This window comes from Pinus tabuliformis, chromosome Q, assembly GCF_031772625.1.
Source record: "Pinus tabuliformis cultivar Carrire ecotype Pingquan chromosome Q, CPIR1, whole genome shotgun sequence".
NCBI lineage: Eukaryota > Viridiplantae > Streptophyta > Pinopsida > Pinales > Pinaceae > Pinus > Pinus tabuliformis.
In genome coordinates, this window is record NC_142296.1 from 258,196,304 (window position 1) to 258,221,935 (window position 25,632).

The following is a 25,632-nucleotide window of genomic DNA, read 5'->3' on the forward strand; positions in this document are numbered from 1 at the left end:
AGATTAAAATTATAAAAACTCTTTTTCCACAAAATTAACTACATTTATTTCAAATTATTAAAGAAAAAACTAAATTACTAATATATTAAAAATAGATAAAAATATATCAAGTAAATAAATGATCTTCTTAATGGATAAAAATATATTTAAGTACAAGATCATCCAGGGGAAAATAAATAGTTGAAAAAAGCTACTACAGTGGGGAAAACTATGTTTTTCTACGAGCGGGAAAAAAGAGGTAAAAAGGCCCAAACAGAATTATAAAACAGATAGGTACATGAAGGAATACAACAATTAGGGTTTTCAATTTGACCTATCGAAATCGACGAGGTTTAACTTCAGATTTCTCGTCGATTTAACTTCAGATTCTTCAGATGCTGACGCCTCCTTCTAGTGGAAGTAAGGTTGTGAAAGGCGATTAGAGCGCGATAATCGTAGCTTCCTTTCATCGGAGAGCTCCTTCGCAAATCTGTGGAATCATCTCGATTATATCAACATCGCAACCTTTATATATTTATATATTAAAAATATGACTGCAATGAAACTTTCACTTGCTATTCTTTGTTCTCAAAGTTGTTTCTTTCCACTAAATGAAATCCATGTGCTTACCTAGTCAATGCATCCCCGTTGGTGCCTCCGCCTGTCACTTGTTCAATCACACCCGTCTCTATATTCGTTCTTGAAACAGGAGCCTCCAGAAGATTTTTCCCTATCTTCACCAGCTCTTCCAGATTCTTCTTAGTTGACAGATCCGTTGAGCTTGTATCTCCCGATAATTCAACCTGATCCCAATTATACAATTTCTTAGACCTTTCAAATATGGAGTGTATGCTAATAAAAGTGAATTATATAAGGTCCCAATCTCTAAACAACCATATGACGAATTTTTTTATACATGGAAGAAGGAAAGGACCTGGATTCTTAAATAGTTCTTCTCGGAATTAAAGGCTTGGAACACGACCGTTGCGTAAACGTCCACCATATCTGCACTCGCTTGCTGAAACATGTCAGTTATCGGCACTTTACCGTCGTTGGATAACCATTTAAGCAGTCCCCATTTTGCAGCGTCAATGGCGTCGTAACTAGCTATTTTCTGTCCGGTTCCAAGAGAAAGCACCAGAAATTTGCTACTATCCTGTTTAAAACGCATATACTAATTATCACTCCAGTTACTTAATCATTCAAAGGTCAACTATAATGAATATTTGGCTACATGAATCCGATTTATAAACAAAATAGGTTTATAACTCACGCAAGCTTTAGACGTTGGCACTAAGAAATCTGGAAAGCGTACGAGAGCTCGCTGAGTCACTTGGTTTAGTGCAAGTAACGTCTGCAACACATATTTTATAAAACACCAAATAGCACAACCTCTTAAACAAAATTCAAAATCATAATTACACCATTGAGAGATGGAGAATATATATATATACTGGATTGTTCACTGCAACTCCCCCGTCTATGAGGTTAAAGCTTTTGGTATTGTCCGAGGAATCTTTTGTTTGGAAGAAATGAGCAGGAAGATATGTTGGAGCTGCTGAGGTTCCAATGCAGACATCGGCCAAAAGTGCATCTTCTAACTCGTCCTTTTTGGCCTGGAAACGAGATTTACCTTATATCACTGTAACTGCTGCTGCTCTTTAATTCAAACTTACATTTCTTCTATCACACAGATCATAGAGACATTACCTTAAAAGTGGTGAAGACTGCAGGTTGTTGTATTTTGATGTCGTATGCAGTAATCACGACGTTCGTTAGGGTTTGGTGTAACCGTGTATCCCCCAAATAGTTTCTCAAGATTTTGTGCAGGTAATCCCGGAATATTTGGGGCCACTCAGATCCTTTATTGCGGATTGTAACACATATCTGTAATAATTCATTTTCTATTAACTCAATATTGATGTTGCTGTTGAAAAAAAAAACAAATATAAGCAATATATGTTGATTTTTTAACCAAACAAAAGAAATCTTTTACTAACGTTGTATGTGGAAAAATAAGAGGACAATTATCCAAATAAAACTTCATAATATCCTTTGCAGGAAACAATGGACGATTCTTGTCATTTGGAGCGGTTAACATGGCAGTGACCAATCCTCCCGTGCTGGTTCCAGCAATTATGTCGAAATAATCAGCTATACTCACGCCTGGGCCGTCCAATTCCTGTGACAGAACTTATAATTCAATTTGGCACAGAAGGATGTTATTAAAAAAAAGTAAAGGCCATCATGAGATTTTACAAGTGGAGTAGATTAAAATCATTACCTGGAGTTTTTCCTCCAGGAATTCGAGGATAGCTGCTGGGATAATCCCACGAACCCCTCCTCCGTCAATACTGAGAATAGTAATCATATTGCCATCGTTTGGTGGCGGATCCCGTAAGTAGTAGCCATGCTCTATACTCAAATTAAGCCTTCACCTCCAAATTAATTTCGACTCCTTAAATTTAGAAAACAATGCATATACTGATATATCGATTGAACGAATGAATTGGAATGCTTCTCGTTTATGCTATATTTGAACGGAGGGGAAGAGAATTAATAAATATAATAATCTGTTGTTGCTGTAGACAATTTACGAACATGCCTGGAAGTTGAAGGTGGGTCTTTGTGACGGCCATGACAGGTTGATCCATTCCCGTCAATCCACGTTATCAACAAGAACAACGACAAAAAAGCTTGCCAGTCAATTTCACTGTTTGAATAAAAGTGTAAATAAAATTATGGGAATAAAAGTCAATTTCACTGTTTGAATGAAAGTGTAAATAAAATTATGGGAATAGAAGTGTAAATTTTGTAGTTAGAATTATGGAGCTCAACTGTGTAAGTAGGTTGATATGTAATAAAAGTCTATTTTTCTAGATAAAATTATCGAACTCAATAGTCTAAGTAAGTTGAAAGGTAATAAAAGTGTACATTTTGTGTCTGGAATTATGGACCTCAACAGTTTAAGGAGGTTGAAAGGTCCTAAATTTTTGGTAGACACTCTACCGCTATTTTTGAAGACAAAATAAATCTTTTTCAGAGAGAATAGACAAAGGGTCTCAAACGTCCGACTTTTCAACTTATTTACACAATTGAGCCTTAAAAATCTATTTACAATATGAACAATTTTATAAAAAGCAAAAAAAACTACATTCAAATTATAAATACTTCTTGCATTCAAATTCTAAATATACTTCTTGTGTTGATTGTTAGGTGTTCGAGTTAGATCGGTGGAATCCCCTGCGTCGGGGAAGTGGTCATTAACGCCATCAATGGTCAAAATCGATAACCCCTACCTCATGTTTGTTTTCACAAAATTGACGTTATGGAAGAGGCCAAACGATTAACGAACAAGGACAGAATCATTCATTAAAATATTTGCGGTGTGATTTCTGTGTGTATGCAGTCGTCTCTACATTCATTAATTATATTTATTTATTATTATTTTAATTTTTTGATTAAAAATAAATTAAATTTTTTATATTTAAAATTATATATTTTTATAATTTAAAATTAAATATTTAAAAAATAAAAATAAGAATATTAAATAAAAATATATAAATTATTTTTCAATTTTCAAATATAATATATCTTCTGCCAAAATGACAAGCATAAATGATAAATAATTTATTAAAAAAATTCCCAGTCTCATTTTAAGATTCTTTATAAAAATATAATTAATAATTTTTTTATTAAACTATTAAATATAATTTTAAATATTTTTAATTATAAATTTATTATTTGCTGGGTAACATTAAATTAATTTAAATGGTATTATGCATCACATTAGCATCATTTTAATTATTTATAAATAAGTATTTCACATAATTAAAAGTGTAAATCAATAATTATCATCATCAATTTAAGAATCTTAAAAGGGTGGTTCTCTTAATTAATTTAAGGAGAAAATTAATTTATTTGGTAATAATTTTTTAATTAACTATTATGAAATGTATATAAAGTTTTCAAATAAAAAATTGAATAAATTGTTCTCTAGGAAAGGACATTGACATTTTAATAAGATATATTATAGTTAGGTTAATTGTTTTATAGAGTAGTGTTTAGTGTTACTGGTTGGAGTTTTTGATGTATTTTTGGTGGGAATTAGGCTAAAAAATTTGTGGCCAAATTTTGATGTGTATTGGTTAAGTTGGTTTTTTTTTTATTACATATACGGATTCAACACCCTCAAAAACTCTGAGATGCTTCTATTGTGAAGAGTTCCCCAACCAAATTTGTGATTTCAATAAATCCATGACAAATTCCAAACAAATTAAATAAAAAACTAAACCTAAATTTTTTTCCAAAAAAACACACTTAAAAACTACTTGATTATTTCACCTTTGCTCTCCTTTAAATTTCAAATATTATTAAATAATGATTCTTAATATTCCCTAAATTTTAAATCAAGATTCTTTTCCGTGTCCTTTAAATTTCAGATATTCCCTAAATTTATAATCAAGATTCTTTTCCGTCAACCTGACTAAGCAAATTAATTTCATCACGGCCAGCTGAAAGTGAGAGACTGCGGGCAACGTCTTTATCCTTGGAACGTGAGGATGTAAGCGAAGTGGGTAGCATATTGTTAAAAAAGATTTCATTTCCGCGTATTTGGGCTTTGGTAATATCAACCAATAGTAGCAACGTCAAATATTTAAGCTTGCTGTGGTTCATGTTCGACTTTGCTGTCGATCGGGACATTTCCAAAATTTGTAATTAAAATATTTATTCTCATTACAATTTATATGTTCGACTTCGCTGTCGATCGGGACATTTCCAAAATTTGTAATTAAAATATTTATTTTTATTATAATTTATTTTTTTTGGGATTATTTCGAAATCTATCAATTAATCAAAATAAAAAGTCTATCAAAATTTATAATAAAATTATTTATCTCAATTACAAATTTCTCGAATATCTCAAATCCGTCAAATAATCAGGATAAGGATACCCATTCGTGGCCTGTCTCGCGAAGAAATTGCAGAAGGAAATTATGTTTTATTAAGTGGATCGTATAGAAATTGACCACTGAAATTCGCCATTTTTTTAATTAATTATAAATATTAATATTGATAATTAAACTTTAAAAAACATATATATTATTTAAGGAAATTTTGTTATAGTCTAGCAATTACATTACAATTGTTGTAAATCCATCATTTCTGTATTTAAATCTAGATATTGTCTAAAAGTTCAAATTGCGATAACTATATTTGACTGTTATAAAATAAAAGATAATTGAAAGATTGGAAAATAAATTGTTATAATTAATTATTATTAAGACCAAAGGAATTTTAGCAAGGTCCAAAATGGATTCGTGCGCGCAACTAATTAATCTAAGAACCATTAGGAACCTAATTCGAATTGTACGAAGCCCAAAACCTGTTACCGCTTGTCAGGGAAACAACGTTTGAATTATTGGATCGAGTTCGTGATTTATTGACCCAAATCTATTACGACTAATTCAGACAAATTCAAATCAGTACCTGGGTCGTCATTTATGAAATAGTCAAATTCAAACTTTAAGCTGAGTGACGTTGTGATCTATTGTTTTATATGATTTTTTTAATATTTTTTTTCCTTTTCAAGTCAGATTATTCATATTATTTTAAAAAATAATATGAACCCAAACAATTATCCTATGTTATTGGTTGGATTTTTTTTTCCCTTTCATTTTTTAAAGTCAGATTATTCATATTATTTTCAAAAAGACAAATCCAAACAATTATCATATGTTATTGGTTGGATTTCTGTTTTTCCTTTCATTTTTTAGTCAGATTATTCATATTATTTTAAAAAGACAAATCCAAACAATTATCATATGTTATTGATTGGATTTCTTTTTTTCCTTTCATTTTTTTTAAGTCAGATTATTCATATTATTTTCAAAAAGGCAAATCCAAACAATTATCATATGTTCTTGGTTGGATTTCTCTTTTTCCTTTCATTTTTTTAAGTCAGATTATTCATATTATTTTCAAAACGACAAATCCAACCATTATTATATGTTATTGGTTGGAAACTAGTAAGTTTAATGTTTTATGATTACTTATTTTATTTTCTATTTAATAGACAATAAAAAAGAATATAAGAGAAATTAAACCCAAAATTGATAATAATTTTAGTAATATTGACATGACAAAAAAATTTCTTAAAGTGACTTGTTCTTTTGAGAATCCACCTAAACTTGTGGTTGTGTCTTAATGTCATTGTATAAGGAAGGAAAGTCAAGGTTCATTGAGTTCTTGGAAACATTTGTGACCTTTCTATTGAGCCTATCAACTATGTCCATCAACGCTGCCATACAGATAACCAATTCATGTTGTGCAATAGAATGATGGTTTTCATATAGGAAGATGTTCTAACTTTGGTGGAGTTCCCCGCATCTGGCATTTAGTCCCTGGTTTCCTAGTAATAGTCCTTGGTTTCCCAATGAAGCTGTCTATCTGAAACATAACATTTGGATTGTCTATCTTTCTCTTCTACATCTAAAAATAACCCTCTGGACCACTATAGGGACGATATCCCTATAATGCTCCATTGCTAGTTGAGCTATTGCCTAGGCCTAGGTTTGATGTGAAGAAGGAAATATGGTCAAAGGCATGGGATTGACCCAGACATCCTCTCCTTCCCTTTTGCAGATGAACATAGATTCAATGTCTGACAATAGAGTTAGAGCTTAAGTAAGGAGGGTGACACAGAATAAAAAATATCAAGCAATAGGGAGGGGGAAAGGATTTTGCAAGGGGCCATAAGGAAAAATGAGGGTGAAATACGAAATAACTCATAGAATCAATGATAAAAAATGCCAAACTCAGAGAGATTAGATAGGGTTCTTTCAAGATTAAATAGGGGAGAGAGAGTAGAACTAGAATTGATATGGGAAAGAGAGAAAATGAGAGGTCACTAGGGAAAAATAAACAACCATCTCCCAACCAAAATTAACAACCATTGAGAAGGGAAATTTAACAAGAAACAAAGTAGATCCCTATTTTTTAATTCAAAACTGTGATTAAGAAATTCAAAATTGAGCAACCCCAAATTGAAAGGATTAAATGACCGAACCAAATATTCTAGAGTCTACTTCGTATTGTGTTGGACATCACATTTCCCATACGAATGAGTTTCCAACTGATAATCACTGTGATCACCACATGAATCAAAGCATCCATGGGAATTCATACCTTGATTTTGTTATTCGCATTCAAAGAAAATAAACTTTCGAAAAGTTCCCAACAACCCATACCTTGATTTTGTTGTTCGCATTCAAAGAAAATAAACTTTCGAAAAGTTCCCAACAAGCCATAGATATCATGCTCTTGGAGCTTGTTTAGGCCAATAAATAACCTTTTTTAAATTTGTAGATTTTGTGTTCATTTATTACAATTTCATATCCTTGGGGATATTGAATATATACATGCTCATTTAATGAAACATTAAAAAAGGTTGATTTCCTATAAAATTGATAACAAAACAAATGATATTGAATGCTAAAATAATTCTTATTATATCCCATCTTGTAACAAGAGCATATGTTTCATTGTAGCCTATACCTTGTTGCTTAGCAAATCCCTTAGCAAATAACAATTCTTTGTGTTTTTATATGGATCCATCAACTACATACTTTGTTTTGTACACCCATTGTACCCTAATGATTTATTTTTCAATAGGAGGATCCAAAAGCTTCTATGTTTCATTATTTTTAATTGATGCAATCTCTTTGTCTATTGCTTTGTACCATGCTTCCTCTTTTATTACATCTTCAACCTATCTTGTCTCTACTTCAATTTGAGATATTAAAGCTAATATGAGAGAATTTCATTTCCAAAATAAAATTGCAATTGACTAGACTTAGGGGTTTTCATTTACAAAGGGAGTTGGTTCCCTAATTGAATGTAATTATTGTATTTCCTATGTTTTTAGAGAGTTTCTAGAATAAATATGTATTTAGAAATACAATTGTAATCAGACCTATTCTTTGGGAAAATTCTCGGGAATATTGAGAGAATTAGAGAGATTTGGCATTAGTTAGATATTTTGAGGAAAATATGGATTTGGAGGATTTAGTTTAGGTGATAAAATAATGGATATAAACAAGAATTTAGTTATGTATCATTTTGTATAAATGGAACCAATTTTATGAAAATAGTGGGCCAAGTGCATAGAAGAGATTTAAGAGGTTTTAGGGCCAAAAGCCTGAGAGAGGGTTGAATGATATATTCCAAGCCAGGGGCCTTTTGTAATTTATTGTATATAATATATGATAACACTCTATTTTGAGTGTGTGGATCCAGAATGCGAGCCTTCGTTATTTAATTGTCAACCTATTATGCTTAGTTATTGTGCTAAGCTCAGGATAGAGAGTGTTTGAGAACATATGTCGAAACCAATGTACAAGAGTTAGAATATTTTTAAAGCATGCAGGGCCTTTCTTCCATAGTCAGAACAACACAGGGGATTCACTCAGTGAACCTTTGACATATCACGTGCATTCATGGCATATTAAACAATATCCCTTAATTTGACTACATATTGGAAAATCCCTCTAAAAATGACACTATTTAACCCCCTATCAATATGAACCAAATACAACTTCCCAATTTAAAAAACCCCTACTTTCACTAGATATTGTAGGTATCCAGTTTTTCATTAACATTTTTTATACCCCTTTATATTTTTTCATTAACTTTAAGCTCCATTTTTTATATTTGTCAATATAAAAACGCTTTACCCCTTATATATCCCCCAACATATTACGTCATTTTTTCCTTAATATATATTGCTTCCCCATTGAATCCCCCATGCAGAACAAATACAATCTATATTAAAGAGGAGCGATGGCACTTTGGAGAAGTGAGAAGGCAAAAATATCTTGGATTTGGTTGGAAGAAAATATCATTGATAAACAGAGTGTTCAATGATCCAGCTGCAATGAAAGATCAGAGTGGCATAGCAAAAGAATGATTAGAGTGATTAGCAAAAGCATGGAGGCCTAAAGGAATACATAGAGGAGATGGAAGTGTAGAAAAAGGCTAGAAATGAGTGAGCACAAAGGAGTGGAGCAATACTTAGTCATTTATGAGTTCTAGTAAAAGTCCATTATTTGGCATCACCATGCAACAAAATTAAATTATGTCAGAGGAGTGTTGTTATTTGACAACTTCAGGCCCATGGCTTGCATCCAACGAGTTTGATACATTTAGTTGTTGATTGCGTTAGGCTAACAGGAGCGGCCTAGAACTTTAATTTGAGGTCCTACCCAATGGTTATTAGTCACCCTTTTGATTACGCGGGCTTAGTTAACCGATCTTGCATCAAAGGTGGACCACCTAGAGGTTCTATCTTGATGGTTTCTTGTGAATGTGTTTTCCACTTTGCTAGGTTATTGTGAGCTGGGTCATGTGGAAGCCGACAAATCAATGGGAAGGAATTATGTGGAGTGGAATGTTAGTGGACCAACCAAATCTCCCTTTGGGAGTTTATACCCGGGCCTTTTTATTCAACAGTAGCAAGAAAGACTAGGTCGGGAAATTAGAGTCGTTCACAAGGAATGGCCACATAGTGCTAAATATTGTAAAGGTAAGGGCTTGTATTATAACTCCTCTCCTGTGCACTTATGAATTAATCGAGTTTGAAGATGAAATGGTTCTTTAGGGTTTGACTTTGATGCCTCCCTTTGATTTATTCATATGAACGAGAATCAACCACTATTGTTATATTATGGGTTGGCTATGCCTTGTATACATAATTTGGCTCTACAACTATTGAAGAACTCTTGAACTTGGTGGTTTTGTATCACCTTTTTGAATCCTCCCACTGTGTTTGTTTATAAAGAGATTATTATTCCATAAGGGGATCATGAACAGAGTTGAAGGAAGAACCTTTTTTGGAAAAAGCAAAGAACTAGGCACTATGGGTCAACAGGTCTAATTTGGGCCTACATCAAAAGAAAAATTAGTATACCCGTAAATTTAATTTAAGGATTTGATCTTTCCAAGAGGACTTGGACTTGAAACAAGGCTTGAAGTTGAAGAAGACATAGTGGATGTAGTTTGGGATACTATTGGTTGTATTTGTAGAAATTGAATATTCATCTTCTTGTACACTAATTCTTGGAGTTTCTTGTTGCATATGTTGATTGCACTACCATTATTTTTCCATCAAAAATCACATCACAACTAACCAAAATTTTTTCATTTTGTTGATTATATAGTCTATAAATGTTTGTCTCCCTACAATAACTAATAAAAATTCATTTCACACTTTTATTATCTATTTTTTTTTTTTTTTCAACATGAACATAAATAATAAAAAAAAACTATCAAATGATAAACACCAAGTTTTCTTTCACTCCATGCTTGGTATGGAGTTATTTTTTGCATGCTTCATGTTGGGCATATATTAAGAAAATAGTCAAATGCGGTGATGATTCAACCCAAAATATGTTTGGAATACACTTCGTTTTTTTACATTCTCTTAGTTATCTCAGCAATTTTCATGTTCTTGAATTTTGCCGAACCATTCTATTGAGGAGTAATACTATATGTCAATTTTCTTTGAATATAATTCTTTTTGCAATAATAATTTAGAAGTAAATTCTCCCCTTCTATTTGTTTATAATATCTTTAAAACATAAACACTTTGCTTCTCAACATTTTTAAATGGTTGAATGATAACAATGGAATCAATTTTTCCTTCATGATATATTACAACCATGTTATTATAATAAAATCATCTACAACAATAACAAATTTTTTTAGTAACAAAGTTTGCATACAACCACATATATCTACAAGTGCTAGCTCTAATGGTTTTTGCTTTTCCTTTCCAAGATTTTTCAACTAGAAAGGAGTCTTTATGTTTCTTACAAAGAATACATCCTTCATAAACATGATCAATAAAATGAATAAGAGGGAATAATTTAACCATTTTCATATTATGTAAGAGGGAATCTCCATCCACTCCACTCGAGTTGAAATAGGTACACATATAGGGGTAACAAACCTCCATGCAGTCTAATTAGTTATTTTTCTCATCAGAAGGTGCTTTTCCACATTGGGTGGAAGAAAAATGTATGAAGTACATCATATGACGGAGTAAAAATTGGTGATATTCAATTTGTTATATAATTTTTAAAATAAAAAATGGTATTTGTGAAATCATATTTTTAATTATATAATTATACTTTTTTTAACTATAAATATATATAAAATTTAAGAAATGATAAATAGTAATTTAATTATTTATTATATATATGTGAGTTAAGTATTTTATAATTTATTGCAGGGAAAATATATTTTATAATAATATATTAAATTATCATAATTATATAAATTAAATAATTTGGAAAATTCAATAGACATGAATATATAATAAGTATTTAAGCATTTCTTAATATATTTGACATTATTAAAATTAAAATAATAATAATATTTTGTTTTATATTTTTATTTTAAAAAAATTAATTATTATTATTATTATTCAATTTTAAGGTCACAGCTAAGCCACACACCAAATTGGTGTATAAGACCCCTTGTTTGTGGGATAAGGGACCCGCCTCCACTCAATGGTTTCACTGCTAAGTCTATAAAAGCATACATACTCTACCAGTTTAGTTTTGAACATATATAGGCACTAAATGGGTTAAACATATGTGTATTTAAAAAAAATAGAGCAAGATTCTTAACTATGAGCAGTTACTTCACTTTCACCGGGAGATTCTTAAATTACATAAAAATAAAAATAAAATAATTAAATTAATAATTAAAATGAAATTGAAGTAAAATAGTCAATTTATCATTCCTTGTTTTTTAACACTATTTTGATATATACATATAGGAACACACATTTATTTTAACTTTAAGAGATATCTCTTACCATTCAAGATAAATCCAAAATAATTAAATTAAAATTTCAAAATAAAAACCTACTTTAAAATATAAAAACCATAAAATAAATTAAATAACTAAGAGAAAACATTAATCTCATATTAAAATGGATACAAATATATTAAATACCTAAAATAATAATATCATACGGCGGGTGGATATCAAACACCAGTTGGAAAAGCATTTTTAAGAAATCGAAAAATCTGTGCTTTTTCTTACCTGGGAAGAAGAGTCGAAAAGTCCCAACAAAATTATACAGCTGGGTACATGAAGGAATACATCAGTTAAGGATTTCAATTTCTTCAGATGCAGGCCCTATTTCTGGTGGAAGTAAAGCTGTAAAAGGCGATTAGAAGCGCGATAATCGTAGCTTCCTTTCATCGGAGAGAGCCTTCACAAATCTGCGGAATCATGTCAATTATAACAACATGATCCCAACCAATATATATATATATCAACATGATCCCAACCAATTAATTTATATATATATTTATATTTACTGCTATGAATCCTTCACTTGCTATTCTTTGTTTTCAACGTTGTTTCTTTCCATTAAATGAAATCCATATTGTGCTTACCTAGTCAATGCATCCTGGTTGGTGCCTTCGCCTGTCACTTCTTCAAACACACCCATCTCTATATTCACTCTCGAAACAGGAGCGTCCAGAAGATTTTTCCCTATCTTCACCAGTTCTTCCAGATTCTTCTTAGTTGACAGATCCGTTGAGCTCGTACCTCCTGACAATTCAACCTAATCCCAATTATACAATTTGTTACACCTTTCGAATATGGAGTGTATGCTAATAAAAGTGAATAATTAGATAAGGTTCCATGAAAGTGAATATGACGAAATTATTGATAGAGGGAAGAAGGAAAGGACCTGGATTCTTAAATAGTTCTTCTCCGAACTAAAGGCTCGGAACACTACCGTTGAGTAAACGTCCACCATATCTGCACTCGCTTCCTGAAACATGTCAGTTATCGGCACTTCACCGTTGTTGGATAACCATTTAAGCAGTCCCCATTTTGCAGCGTCAATGGCGTTGTAACTAGCTATTTGCTGTCCGGTTCCAAGAGAAAGCACCAGAAATTTGCTACTATCCTGTTTAAAACACATATACTAATTATCACTCCAGCTACTTCATTCAAAGGTCAACTATAATGAATATTTGGCTGCATGACTTATAAACAAAAGAGGTTTATAACTCACGCAAGCTTTAGACGTTGACACTAAGAAATCTGGACAGCCTATGAGAGCTTGCTGAGTCACTTGGTTTATTGCAAGTAACGTCCGCAACACACATTTTATAAAACACCAAATCACACAACCTCTTCAAAAAAATTCAAAATCTTGCTTCAAATCATAATTACACCATTGAGAGATGGAGAATATATGTACTGGATTGTTCGCTGCAGCTCCCCCGTCTATGAGGTTAAAGCTTTTGGTATTGCCCGAGGAACCCTTTTTGGAATCTTTGGTTTGGAAGTAATAAGCAGGAAGATAGGTTGGAGCTGGTGAGGTTCCAATGCAGACATCGGCCAAAAGTGCATCTTCTAACTCGTCCTGTTTGGCCTGGAAACGAGATTTACCATATATCACTCTTGCTCTTTATTTGAAAGTTACATTTCTTGTGTCACACATGAGGTCATAGAAACATTACCTTAAAAGTGGTGAAGATTGCAGGTTGTTGTATTTTGATGTCGTATGCAGTAATCACGACGTTCGTTAGGGTTTGGTGTAATCGTGTATCCCCCAAATAGGTTCTCATGATTTTGTGCAGGTAATTCCCAGAATATTTGGCGCCACTCAGATACTTTATTGCTGATTGCAATAAACCTCTGTAATAATTCATTTTCTATTCACTCAATATTGATGTTGCTGTTGAAAAAAAAACAAATATAAAACATATAGGTTGATTTTTTAACCAAACAAAAAGAATCTTTTACTAACGTTGTATGTGGAAAAATAAGAGGACAATTATCCAAATAAAATTTGGTAATATTCTTTGCAGGAAACAATGGACGATTCTTGTCATTTGGAGACGCTAACATGGCAGTGACCAATCCTCCCGTGCTGGTTCCAGCAATTATGTCGAAAAAATCAGCTATACTCACGCCTGGGCCGTCCAATTCCTGTGACAGAACTCATAATTCAATTTGGTAAAGAAGGATGTTATTAAAATAAACATGAGATTAAAATCATTACCTGGAGCTTTTCCTCCAGGAATTCGAGCATAGCTGCTGGGATAATCCCACGAACTCCTCCTCCGTCAATACTGAGAATTGTAATCATTTTGCCATCGGTTGGTGGCGGATTCCTGTAAGCAGTAGCCATGCTCTATACTCAAATTAAGCCTTCACCTCCAAATTAATTTCGACTCCTTAACTTTAGAGACCAATGGATATACTGATATATCGATTGAATGAATGAATTAGAATGTTGCTCCTTTATGCTATATTTGAACGGAGAAGAAGACAATTAATAAATATAATTGTCTGTAGTTGCAGTAGACAATTTACGAAAATGCCCGGAAGTTGAAGTTGGGCCTTTGTCTCTCTGTCTTTGTGCCAGCCATCAGAAGTTGATCCATTCCCATCAACCCACGTTATCAGTAAAAACAACGAAAAAAAAAACTTTCCAGTCAACTTCACTGTTTGGATAAAGGTAGGTAGAATTATGGAGCTTAAAAGTATAAGTAGGTTGAAATGTAATTAAAGTGTAAATTTTATAGTTGGAACATAGAATTATGGAACTCAATAGTGTAAGTAAGTTGAAAGGTAATAAAAGTGTAAGTTTTGTGTATAGAATTATAGAACTCAACAGTCTAAAGTTGAAATGTCCTAAATTTTTGGTAGACACTCTACCTCTATTTTGAAGACAAGATAAGTTTTTTTGTTTCAAAGAATGGACAAAGTGTCTGAAACGTCCCAGTTTTCAGCTTACTTACATACTTAGTTTTAAAAATCTATACAATATGAACAACTATAAAAATTTGCATTCAAATTATAAATCTGGTAAGTCCTAAAAATCTATCGTACTACAATATGAACAACTATAAAAATATCCATTCAAATTATAAATACTTCTTGGGTTAGTTGTTAGGTAGTGGGGTTAGATCAGTGGAATCCCCGGACTCGGGGAAGTGGTCATTAACGCCATGGCCAAATCGATAACCCCTACCTCGACTTTGCTTTCAGAAAATTAACGTAAATGAAGAGTCCAAACGGTCAACGAACAAGGGTGCCGTGGCGACAGAATCATTCATTAAAATATTCGCAGCTTGATTTGTGTGTATGCAGTCGTCTGTACATTCATATGTGCAGACGGTGTCAATTGACGAAGTTTAATGATTCTTAATGGTTGAATAAGAAAGATATAAAAACAGGTCCATACTGAGCTGTCTCGAGATGGTGCCCACGTGTTGTCTTTATCATGGTGCCCACGTGCCGTCTTTATCAGCATGCATAAAAAAGTTTGTATATGACGTTCTTAATAAAATTATAATTCAGTCATGGGTATTCTTCATCTTGCTCCAAATTACACAGAATTTAAAATATCTCGACAGATTATAGGCTCATAGCTTGTTCTTCCTCCAATTTAAAAGTAAAAGGATGAGCACACGTGTTTTTATAAATAGTCAACGTTTTAGAATAGTAGTTAGTGATCAAGACAGCTTTTTGTCCCTCAGCATTATTATTTTGAAGGCCTTTTTTTGGTAATGGATATTAATTGGATTCTTTATATAAAATATAATAATAATTATTATTACTATTCTTTTAATCTAAAACTAATAAATATAATTATTTAGATATTTTTAAATATAACTAATTTATTAAATTTCAAATTAATGTAAAACAAGAAAATAATAAATATTTTACAATTATAATTTTATAATTTTTTTCTATAATATTAAATTAATTTAAATAATATCACATTATCGTTATTTTCATTAATTATAAATAAATATTTTAAAAATTATCTAATTTAAATGTTTAAATCAGCAATTATCATCATTAGTAGGAAATTTAAAAAGCTTAAAAGAATGGTTCTTTCCAAAAAAATCAAAATTTTTTGTAATAAGTTTTTAATTAACTGAATATTTTTTTCATATGAAAAATTGAATGGATTGTTTTTTTGACATTTTTATTTTGGAGGGTAGATATTTGAGAATGGTTTTTAGTGTCATATTTTGGAGTTTTCTCAAAATTAAGAGAAAAAATTTGTGGCCAAATCTTCATTTGTGATATTTACACTGTTTTCTTCACTGTATATATATTTAGTATTCTCAAAATCCGAGAGCACTTTGATTGTGAAGAATTCACCAGTCAAACTTGTTATTTAAATAAATCCCTACCAAATTCTGAACAAATTAAATCAGAAAATAAACTAAAAAACTTTTCAAAAAATCACACTTAATACTACTAATTTATTTCACCTCAATTTTCTTTTAACTTTCAAAAATTTTCCGAAGATTATTTCCCCTGCCGAGGAATTTAATTTCCCCAGGGCCGGCCGAAAGTGCGAGACCCGCATCCAACGTCTTCATACTTGGAACCTGACCACGTAAGCGAAGTGGGTACCATATTGTTAGAAAATTTTCATTTCCGTGACGAAAATAGAATTAGTAGAACTGTGGGTCTGGGAATATCAACGAATAGTACCAGGTCAAATATTTAACCTTGCTGTTGTTCATATTTGACTTGGATCAGGACATTTTCAAAATTTGTAATTCAAATATTTATTCGGATTATATTTTTTTGGAATATTTCAAAATTTATTAATTAATAAAAATAAAGATACTTAATAAAATTTATAATAAAATTATTTATCTCAATTACAAATTTCTCAAATATATTCAAATCGGTCAAATAATCAGGAGAGGATGCGTAGTTATTCAAATCGGTCAAATAATCAGGAGAGGATGCGTAGTTATGGCTTGTCGGAAAGAAATTATCTTTTATTAAATGGATTACATAGGAATTTATCATTGAAATTAATCTATCATATTTTAATCAATTATAAATATCAATGTCAATAATTAAGGTCTAGGAAAACAATTTATTAATATGTTTGAATATTATTTTAAGGAAATTTTGTAATCGCATGACAATTTCTGTAAATCTTCCATATTTAAATCTAAATATGTTTAAAAGTTCAAATTGCTATAATTGTATTTGACAGTTATAAAATAAAACAAAGACTACTACACAGTAATTATTAAGTGAAACTTAATTTAAATATAATTTAATTAAACTAAAAAAATTAAAGACAAAAATTTCATCACAAAAATAAAATAACTAATAATTAACACTGTATTATTAAATACTAAAATATAGAAAAAACTATAATTCATGGAAAAAAAAAAAAATCAAAACAAAACTCTTAATTTATAAATTGATACATTTTTTATTTTAAAAACTCATTTATATATACATAAACATTATTATACATAAATTTTACAATACTATGTTTCTTTTAACAAAAGGCTTCTTATTATGTTGAATTAAAAATATTGATATAAAATTGTAAAATTGGGCCAGTATATACCAGTAAATTCTTCTTTCTAGTTCTATCAATTCCTTAGATATAGGTCGTCCTAGGTTCAAACCAGCCCAAAGACATGAAGTAAAGAGTTAGTCAGTGGCATCTAAACAAGTCAGACTGGAACGTCCCACCTGAGTAATTTTGTTCTACTTAATAGATTATCTTCCCAAAGATTAACCTCATGTTCACCCCCTGGAATTCTGGATGTATGAGATTGAATGAGGGGAGGGTATCTTGTTTGAATCTGGGATTGAAGAAGTTGTTGGTGAGAAGTATTCATATATTTTCCTTTAATGACATTCTTCCACCATGCAGGTCCTTCAATGACTAGTATCCATATAATTTTGCTCTTAGTCGGCTTCCGTTGCGTTGAGTAAAAGGAATGAGTTTTTGATGATGTGTCTTGATGTTCTTAGGATTGGAGTTGAATTTTTTATGATTTGTTTTGATGTTATTTAAGATTAAGATTGGAGTTGTGATCATATTTTAATATCAGAATATAAGTTTGTAGATTAATTTAAGAATAGAAAAAGTTTACATTTGCACTTCTAATTTCTCATTATTAAGATATCTAAAATGTTTAATTTTTTATTTGAAATTTCACTTTATAAAATAAAAATAGAGATTCAAATTTTAAAAGGTCACGCAACAATAATAACATTAAGATTTTATTTTTTTTCAAATTGAAAAATATAATATTTATCTTTAGTTGTATTCTTCTTCTATCTGCTATCCACTTACAATGTTTTTTTTGCAACATGTAATATAATTTCTAGTTAATATATATCAAAGTACATTTCATTTTTCCATCTGAGTGATGACCTAGAGGAGATGTTTGCCGCTCATAATGCAAATTTATTTGAATAAGCATAAATTATTTTATGTTTTATTTTTCTAATAATTATTTTATGTTTTATTTTTTCTAAGATTTATTGGAGGATATATCTATATTGTTTTTACTTATTTAAAAATTTGCTTTTGGATTTTCATGTTAATATAAGTTTGATCATTTTATTATTCTCTTTCATGTCTTGTCTGTTTTGTTTGTTTTATAAGAGTAAATTAAAATAGTTGGTCAACATCTTGTTATTTTAATTATTTTTTGTTCTATTAAATAAGAATGGTTGATAAATGTTGATAGATATTAATTCATAATAATAATAAGAACATAACATAGTGCCATAATTAAAATAAATCATAAACATTAACTAAATTATTATTAATGTTAAAAAATTAATATATGAAGAAATATTATACATTAAAAAACATATATTAAGAAAACATAGTAAACTAATAATAAGCAATAAACTTTACATAATATTTTTTAATTAATTTAAAAATTAAAAAGGGCATACTCAATTGAAATAATTTTTCTTCTTTTATTTTCACACTATTAAGTGAATATTCTTAAATATTCCATGAAGATTAAGTCCCTACTATGTACCTAATATGTAATGACCCGAGAAGATGTAAATATGAAATATTACTATGGTAAAAGACAGTATGGTAGTTGTTGTTTTATGTTTAAAAAACAAAACTTTGATAAACTACTTTATTGAGTAATTTAAATATTTTTCTTGAAATGCTGGCAGCCTCTGGGAGGTGGATTTCAAAGAAAGAGATCAGTTGTTATAACTGATTGAAACTGCCCTCCCAAACAGGAAAAGTCCTGGTTGTAGGGAGGAAGTTTTGTGCTGTTGGGACAGACAGAAGAAATCTTTTCCAAGGAAAAAAAGGAAAAAGAAAAAATACAAAGGAAAACTGGTTAAGTCTGGTAAGGACCAGATAATCAGGCACAAGGTGCACAAATCTTGTTGACGGCTGAAGGCCTGCAAGATGGCTCGGGGGGAGAATTCCGTCTGATAGATGGATCTCATGGCTGGGTGGAAGAGCAGAATCGAAGTACAGGTGACTTGCTTGAGTACCTATTTATGACTCTGGTGAACCAGGTATGGTTTCAAACCGCAGAGTCTCTGTTGAATTTAAATGAGGAATATGCAGTGAACTTACAGTAGTCAATTAAGAACTGTGTTTCATTCCCTTAGATATTGTCATGCTATTATTATAACTGCACAGGTGTAGTTTAATTAAAAGACAGAGTATTAAATGATAGACATGACACGAAAACAATCAGAGAGACAGAGGTATTTTTCAAGTAAAGAAAAGCTATTAATGAGACAAGCAGTCCCGAACACCTTGAATATAATCAAACTGTTAATGTAATGTGCCAACAAGAACAAGGTTAGAAACCTTTGGGCCTGGGTAGTGAATACCGGCTGTAGTTCGGATTCTAAACTCCTCGACAAGAAGGAGATGAATCTACTTCTATTTATAAGAAAAACTGTTGAAACGCGAAGATTATACATACTGTTTCAGAAAAGAAAACATACTCTGCAGTTGTACGAGATGGAGAGACAGAGCCATACCGTAATCAGTTATAACCGACGTTATCAAATAACAGCGTTCGCAGTTACAATAGCAGAGGTATCAGTTCAATAAAGAGCGACAAAGGAAAAACGAGATATCCAATCAAGAACCCTGTGCATGCTACCTCAGAGAGGAAAAACTCCAGACATATACATATTCCGACATTCTTAAAAAGAAAGAATGAAGTATGGTATTGCTGATATAACTAAACCGAGAACATCCATTGCAAAACTAGTAAAGACGAGAGTCGCATGGAATACCAGAACGATTTACTCGAAAAACTGTAGCATAACTTGAGTAAATTTATGAGCCCTGCTGTCGCTGAGACGAGCAGCTTAACCATAGTTGAAGGCGGAAAACAACGATAAACACAGCAAACAACCATGCAATATATTAATGTTGCTAAGTACTCAGAATATATTAACAAATTTCTCAAAGCGTTCAGACAGAGCAACATTTTCATATATAAATTAACAAAACAAAACCCAGATAGCATAATCTTGAAAGGGTAACAAATGTATATACAATGATAAACGGAAAACTTCAAAACAGAGCCTGGTTCCGCTAACCCAGAACTGGGTATTACGACCAGACCCTGTGCAGTATATCATATATTAAATACAGAGACCCAAAGTCCGGATATGCCGCAAGGGCGGATATATATAACAAAAATTAATCCATAGATAAAAAGGAATCGAGCACATGGGTTCCGCCGTGGACTGCAACCCATCAGGGCGGGTCATTGACTCAAGCCAGATAATAAAACATATATGTAAACCATGAGGGTCCTCTGTGGAGAATACCCCAGCAAATCGAAGCAAAAGAAACCAGCATACGAACGACGGTCTGCAACAAAACATAATGCGAATAGCTCAAGGTCAAGGAGCTCTGAGCTCTCGTATGCAGGAGAACAGTAAATAAGAGATGTGAGCTTAGCTGTAGCCGCCGAGAGAGTCGAGACGTCGAGGTTAGTCACCTTGGCACCGTCGGAGGGGTTTGAATAATCCCATCTGCACGCTCTATCAGCGAATAGAAACAGATTAGCATGAATCGCTCCGATTAACAATTAAACTTTAAATGCATACCAGTAAATTTAGAGCAGAGGGTCATTACCTGTGTAGGCCTAATGCTGGGCACTTCACGGCTTCCGGAGAGTTTGCAGGTTGTGAAGATGGCGCTGGTGGTTTCGAACCAGAGCCTGAGCACCAAGGCGGAGCCGGAAGGGTCGTGCGAACAAATAAACTCTGAGCTTGCTCTGAAGGGTTATGTAATGACCCAAAACCCTCGGACTCATCCCAGCCCTTCATTCCAAGGGTGAGATCTCGACCGTTCAAGCAAAGTGGGAAACTGGAGCGAAAAGGCCGAGAAACCTGAACTCGAGGTGTCACATGGCCGGATGGGCAAGCCATGCCACCTGCCATGGTGTGGACTGAAGTCATTAAGGCAACGGATGACTTGGCGCCTGCAAGGGCTGCGGCCGGACCACCAAACCCCGCGCCTAATTAATATACACCGCGTACTGAGGTGGTCTAATAGTTAGGTTTCAACTGTAAAGTCAAATGCTTTCCATAAACCAAATTACAGCGTAGATATAATACCATGGTAGCATATGTAATCAAGGTTGCAAGGTATTAAGCATTGGGCTAAACAATTTATAATTACGATGATGCATGGCATAAAGTGTTGGACTATGCGGCATGGAGTTTAAACATGCGGCAATGCACAAGCATAAAGCATATAGTTTAGCGAAGTCTATATGTATGGCATACATTAAATTTTTTTATGTATATGTGAACAAGGGTGTGACAAATTGGTATCAGAGCCCAGTTTCAACACTGTGGCCTCAAGCTTGACATGTTTCACTGTGCAGAAGCTTACACCATGCATACGTATGAAAGCTAATAAATTAATTAACTGTTGTTTCTGTCTATTTAGGGGTGAGATACAGAATTATAACAGCTAATAGTTGAGCCAGGAAAAGTAACGAAATGCAAGGAGCCGGCAGCAACCCTCGGGAAAACCCAGAGCTGTGGGTACAGTTGGGTGAGGAGACACGAAGTACCAATCTTGCAATACTGGAAACTGTTCAGGAGTTGAAAAATGAGATGGCACGATTGCGAGAAGACAACGCGCGTTTGACGGTAGAACAAGAGAGAATTCTGAAGAGTTTGTCGGACAGGCAAAACCCACCCTTATCTAACCCCAGCGCGGAACAGCAGAGGATGACAGAAGATCAAGACTATCAGTTTGGACCTGAAAATTCAGAAGGTAAGGAGGATCATTCTGATAATGTACCAGAACAGCAAACCTCAAAACGTCAGAGAATGGAACTGCAGGGAGAATTTCGAAAAATTAAACCCCCACATTTTGATGGAGAACAGGAAGAAGCAGCTGAAGCATGGCTAATAAATATGAACAAATATTTTCAGTTGTACGAGTATGATCATAACTTGAAGGCGAGACTGGCTATCTTCCAGTTACAAGGTAAGGCAACCTTGTGGTGGGAGGAAATCAAGATTGTCAAGGGGGTAAGTGAACGGACCATCACATGGGAGAAGTTTCAGAAATACTTCAAAGAAAGGTACCTGACCGAGCGCTTCTACGATGAAAAGGCAAGAGAATTCCATGATTTAAGACTGGGGTAGCAGATAATGGACGAGTTCATTAATCGCTTTACCTCTCTGCTACGTTATGTACCTTATATCAAAGAGGAAAAAGCCAAGGTACAAAGGTTTGTGAGCAGCTTACCTTCATATATAAGAGAGAGGATTGAATTTGACAATCCTAGGACCATGGATGAGGCTATTCGTAAAGCAAGGATCGGCTACCAACAGAATATACAGAAGGGGGATGCTTCAAATAAAAAATGGAATGAAAAAAAGAGTAGTCGGACGTTTGGAAACAGCAAAGGAGGTCGCAGTAATGGAGGTAAGGGAGCCGGTAAAGGGTTAAACAGTAGAACTGTAGCAAAAAGTGCACCCCGAGCTAGGCCAATAAGTGAATCTAGAGTAAGTGAACAGCCTGTTAGGCCAGAAGGTGAAGGGATGACCAGACCCCCAATTCAATGCTGGGGCTGTGGAGGACCTCACTATGTTAAAAACTGCCCACAGTGAAAGGGGACGGACCAGATATCCCAAATTCATGAAGCATCGACCGTTGGGGACGTGGCACGTAGTGTACCAAGAATTAACGCAGCCTTGGAGGACCGCCAAGCGGAATACCAGCCGACTATGGTGGAATTTGAAGGTAAAATTTCAAACCTTTCTATAGCTGTTCTTATTGATCCATGAGCTACTTTAAGTTATATTAGCCCAAAGATAGTAGAACAGTGTAAGTTACAATCTGAAAAATTCAGAAATCCATGGTTGGTCCAATTAGCTACAGGAGCCAAGAGACGGGTTTTGGCAAAAATAAATAATTGCTCCTTAACCATAGCAGGACAGCCAATAGTGGTGGATCTAAATGTACTACCCTTGGGTTCATATGACATCCTGATTGGGATGGATTGGCTGGAGAAACACTGGTCCTTGGTGAATTGCAAGACAAAAACCATTTACTATAAGAATGACCGTGGTGAGCAACAGGAACTACAAGGAATCAAGCATCCCGTACAGATTCGACCCATTACAGCATCTCAGTTAGCTAAATGCATCAAAAAGAAATGTCAAATTTACGCTATTCAGGTGGGTTACGCAAATCAGAAAGATAAAACTGCTATGTTGGGCAACATTCCGGTGGTGCAAGAATTTGTAGATGTTTTTCGAGAGGAAGTACCGAGATTACCACCTAAAAGAGATGTGGACTTTACCATCGAATTGATTCCGGGGGCAGCACCTGTGTCACGGGCACCATACCGAATGAGCGTAGCAGAATTAACAGAATTAAAAATGCAACTGCAGGAGCTGCTAGACAAAAATTACATCCGTCCCAGTGTATCACCCTGGGGAGCCCCAGTGTTATTTGTCAAAAAGAAAGATGGAACTTTTCGGATGTGTATTGATTATCGTCAGCTGAATAAGCTCACAATCAAAAATAAATATCCTTTGCCCCGGATTGAAGAACTTTTTGATCAAGTGAAGGGGGCAACGGTGTTCTCTAAGATCGATCTACGATCCGGTTATCATCAGATTAGAATTAAAGAGGAAGATATCGCTAAGACAGCTTTCAGAACGCAGTATGGGCATTACGAGTTCGTGGTGCTACCTTTTGGTCTGACCAATGCACCTGCTACCTTCATGTGTTTGATGAACAGTGTGTTTCATAGGTTCTTAGATAAATTTGTGTTGATATTCATAGACGATATTCTGATTTACTCCCGATCAAGGAAGGAGCATGAGGAACACCTTAGAGTGGTGTTGCAAACTTTGCGAGAACATCAGTTATATGCAAAGTTTAGTAAGTGTGATTTCTTTCGAGAGGAGATACAATACTTAGGCCATGTAATCACCAAGGAGGGGATTGCAGTAGATCCTGAAAAAATAAGGACTATAATGGAATGGCCCATACCAAAGGACGTGGCAGATATTAGGTCCTTTATGGGGCTAGCTGGCTATTATAGAAGGTTCGTGGAAGGCTTTTCAAGGGTAGCATACCCTATCACCTCCTTACAAAAGAAGGGGAAGGTATTTAAGTGGACCTCAGAATGTCAGCGGAGCTTTGAGCAGCTTAAACACTTACTCACCACAACGCCAATTTTAAGTATAGCTGATCCTAATAAGGATTACGTGGTCTGTACTGACGCGAGTAAAGAAGGTGTGGGAGGAGTGTTGATGCAAGAAGGAAGAGTAATTGCATACGAATCAAGGAAACTAAAGGAACATGAGCAGAAATACTCTGCTTACGACTTGGAATTGGCAGCCGTTATCCATGCACTGAAAATGTGGCGACATTACCTTTTGGGAAGAAAATTTCTGTTGTTGACAGACCATCACAGTTTAACAAGCTATTTCAGCCAACCCACCTTAAATACGAGACAAGCTCGTTGGGCGGACTTCTTAAGTGGGTTTGATTTTGAAATTAAGCATTTGAAGGGAAAGGAGAACCGGGTAGCTGACGCATTGAGTCGAAAGGTGCAATGTGTGTGCAGAATTTCGGTCAGTGAATGGCAAAGTACCTTACTTGAAAAGATAAAATTAGCGGCTGATCAAGATGCTGTTTATCAGCAAATTAAACAGCAGGTACAACAACTTTCTGATAAGGAAATACAACAGGGATACGAATTAGACGATGCCGGAATGCTGTACTTCCATAAAAGGTTGTATGTACCCAATGAAGATAGTCTTAGAAAACTGATTCTGGACGAATTTCATATCAGCCATTACACTGGGCATCCAGGATACCAGAAAATGGTCACCGCACTTCGGAAGGAATACTATTGGCCAAAAATGAAGAAGGAGGTAACTGAATATCTAGCGCGATGTCTAGAATGTCAACAGATTAAGGCAGGGCATTTGCATCCAGCCGGGCTGCTACAACCCTTACCCATTCCGAAATGGAAATGGGAAACTATTTCCATGGACTTTATAACCGGGTTGCCTCGAACGAAGAAAAATAATGATTCCATTATGGTGGTAGTGGATAAGTTAAGTAAGGCAGCACACTTCATACCGGTACAATCCATGTATAAAGCTGTGCAAATTGCTCATATTTTCATGCAAAATGTGTTCAAATTGCATGGACTTCCGAAGGTAATAATCTCGGATCGTGATGTTAAGTTCACATCAAATTTTTGGAGGACATTGTTTGCTGAACTGGGAACACAACTGAACTTTAGCACAACCTATCATCCC

At 33.6% G+C, this 25,632-nt stretch overlaps 1 protein-coding gene and 1 pseudogene across 2 annotated transcripts; both read right to left on the bottom strand.

Moving 5' to 3' along the window:
- Window positions 1-241: 241 nt before the first annotated feature.
- LOC149219150 (patatin-like protein 2) lies at window positions 242-2,368 on the bottom strand (annotated as a pseudogene). Its single transcript, XR_016249218.1, has 8 exons — window positions 2,264-2,368; window positions 1,980-2,161; window positions 1,690-1,866; window positions 1,434-1,595; window positions 1,253-1,333; window positions 914-1,135; window positions 610-782; window positions 242-469 (listed from the first exon to the last, which is right to left on the bottom strand). The product of XR_016249218.1 is annotated as a patatin-like protein 2 (transcript).
- Window positions 2,369-12,220: 9,852 nt separating this feature from the next.
- LOC149219151 (patatin-like protein 2) lies at window positions 12,221-14,206 on the bottom strand. Its single transcript, XM_089386718.1, has 8 exons — window positions 14,078-14,206; window positions 13,823-14,004; window positions 13,533-13,710; window positions 13,272-13,444; window positions 13,082-13,163; window positions 12,752-12,973; window positions 12,450-12,622; window positions 12,221-12,272 (listed from the first exon to the last, which is right to left on the bottom strand). Exons 1-8 carry the CDS (start codon window positions 14,204-14,206, stop codon window positions 12,221-12,223), a joined length of 1,191 nt encoding a protein of 396 aa, XP_089242844.1.
- Window positions 14,207-25,632: the final 11,426 nt, after the last annotated feature.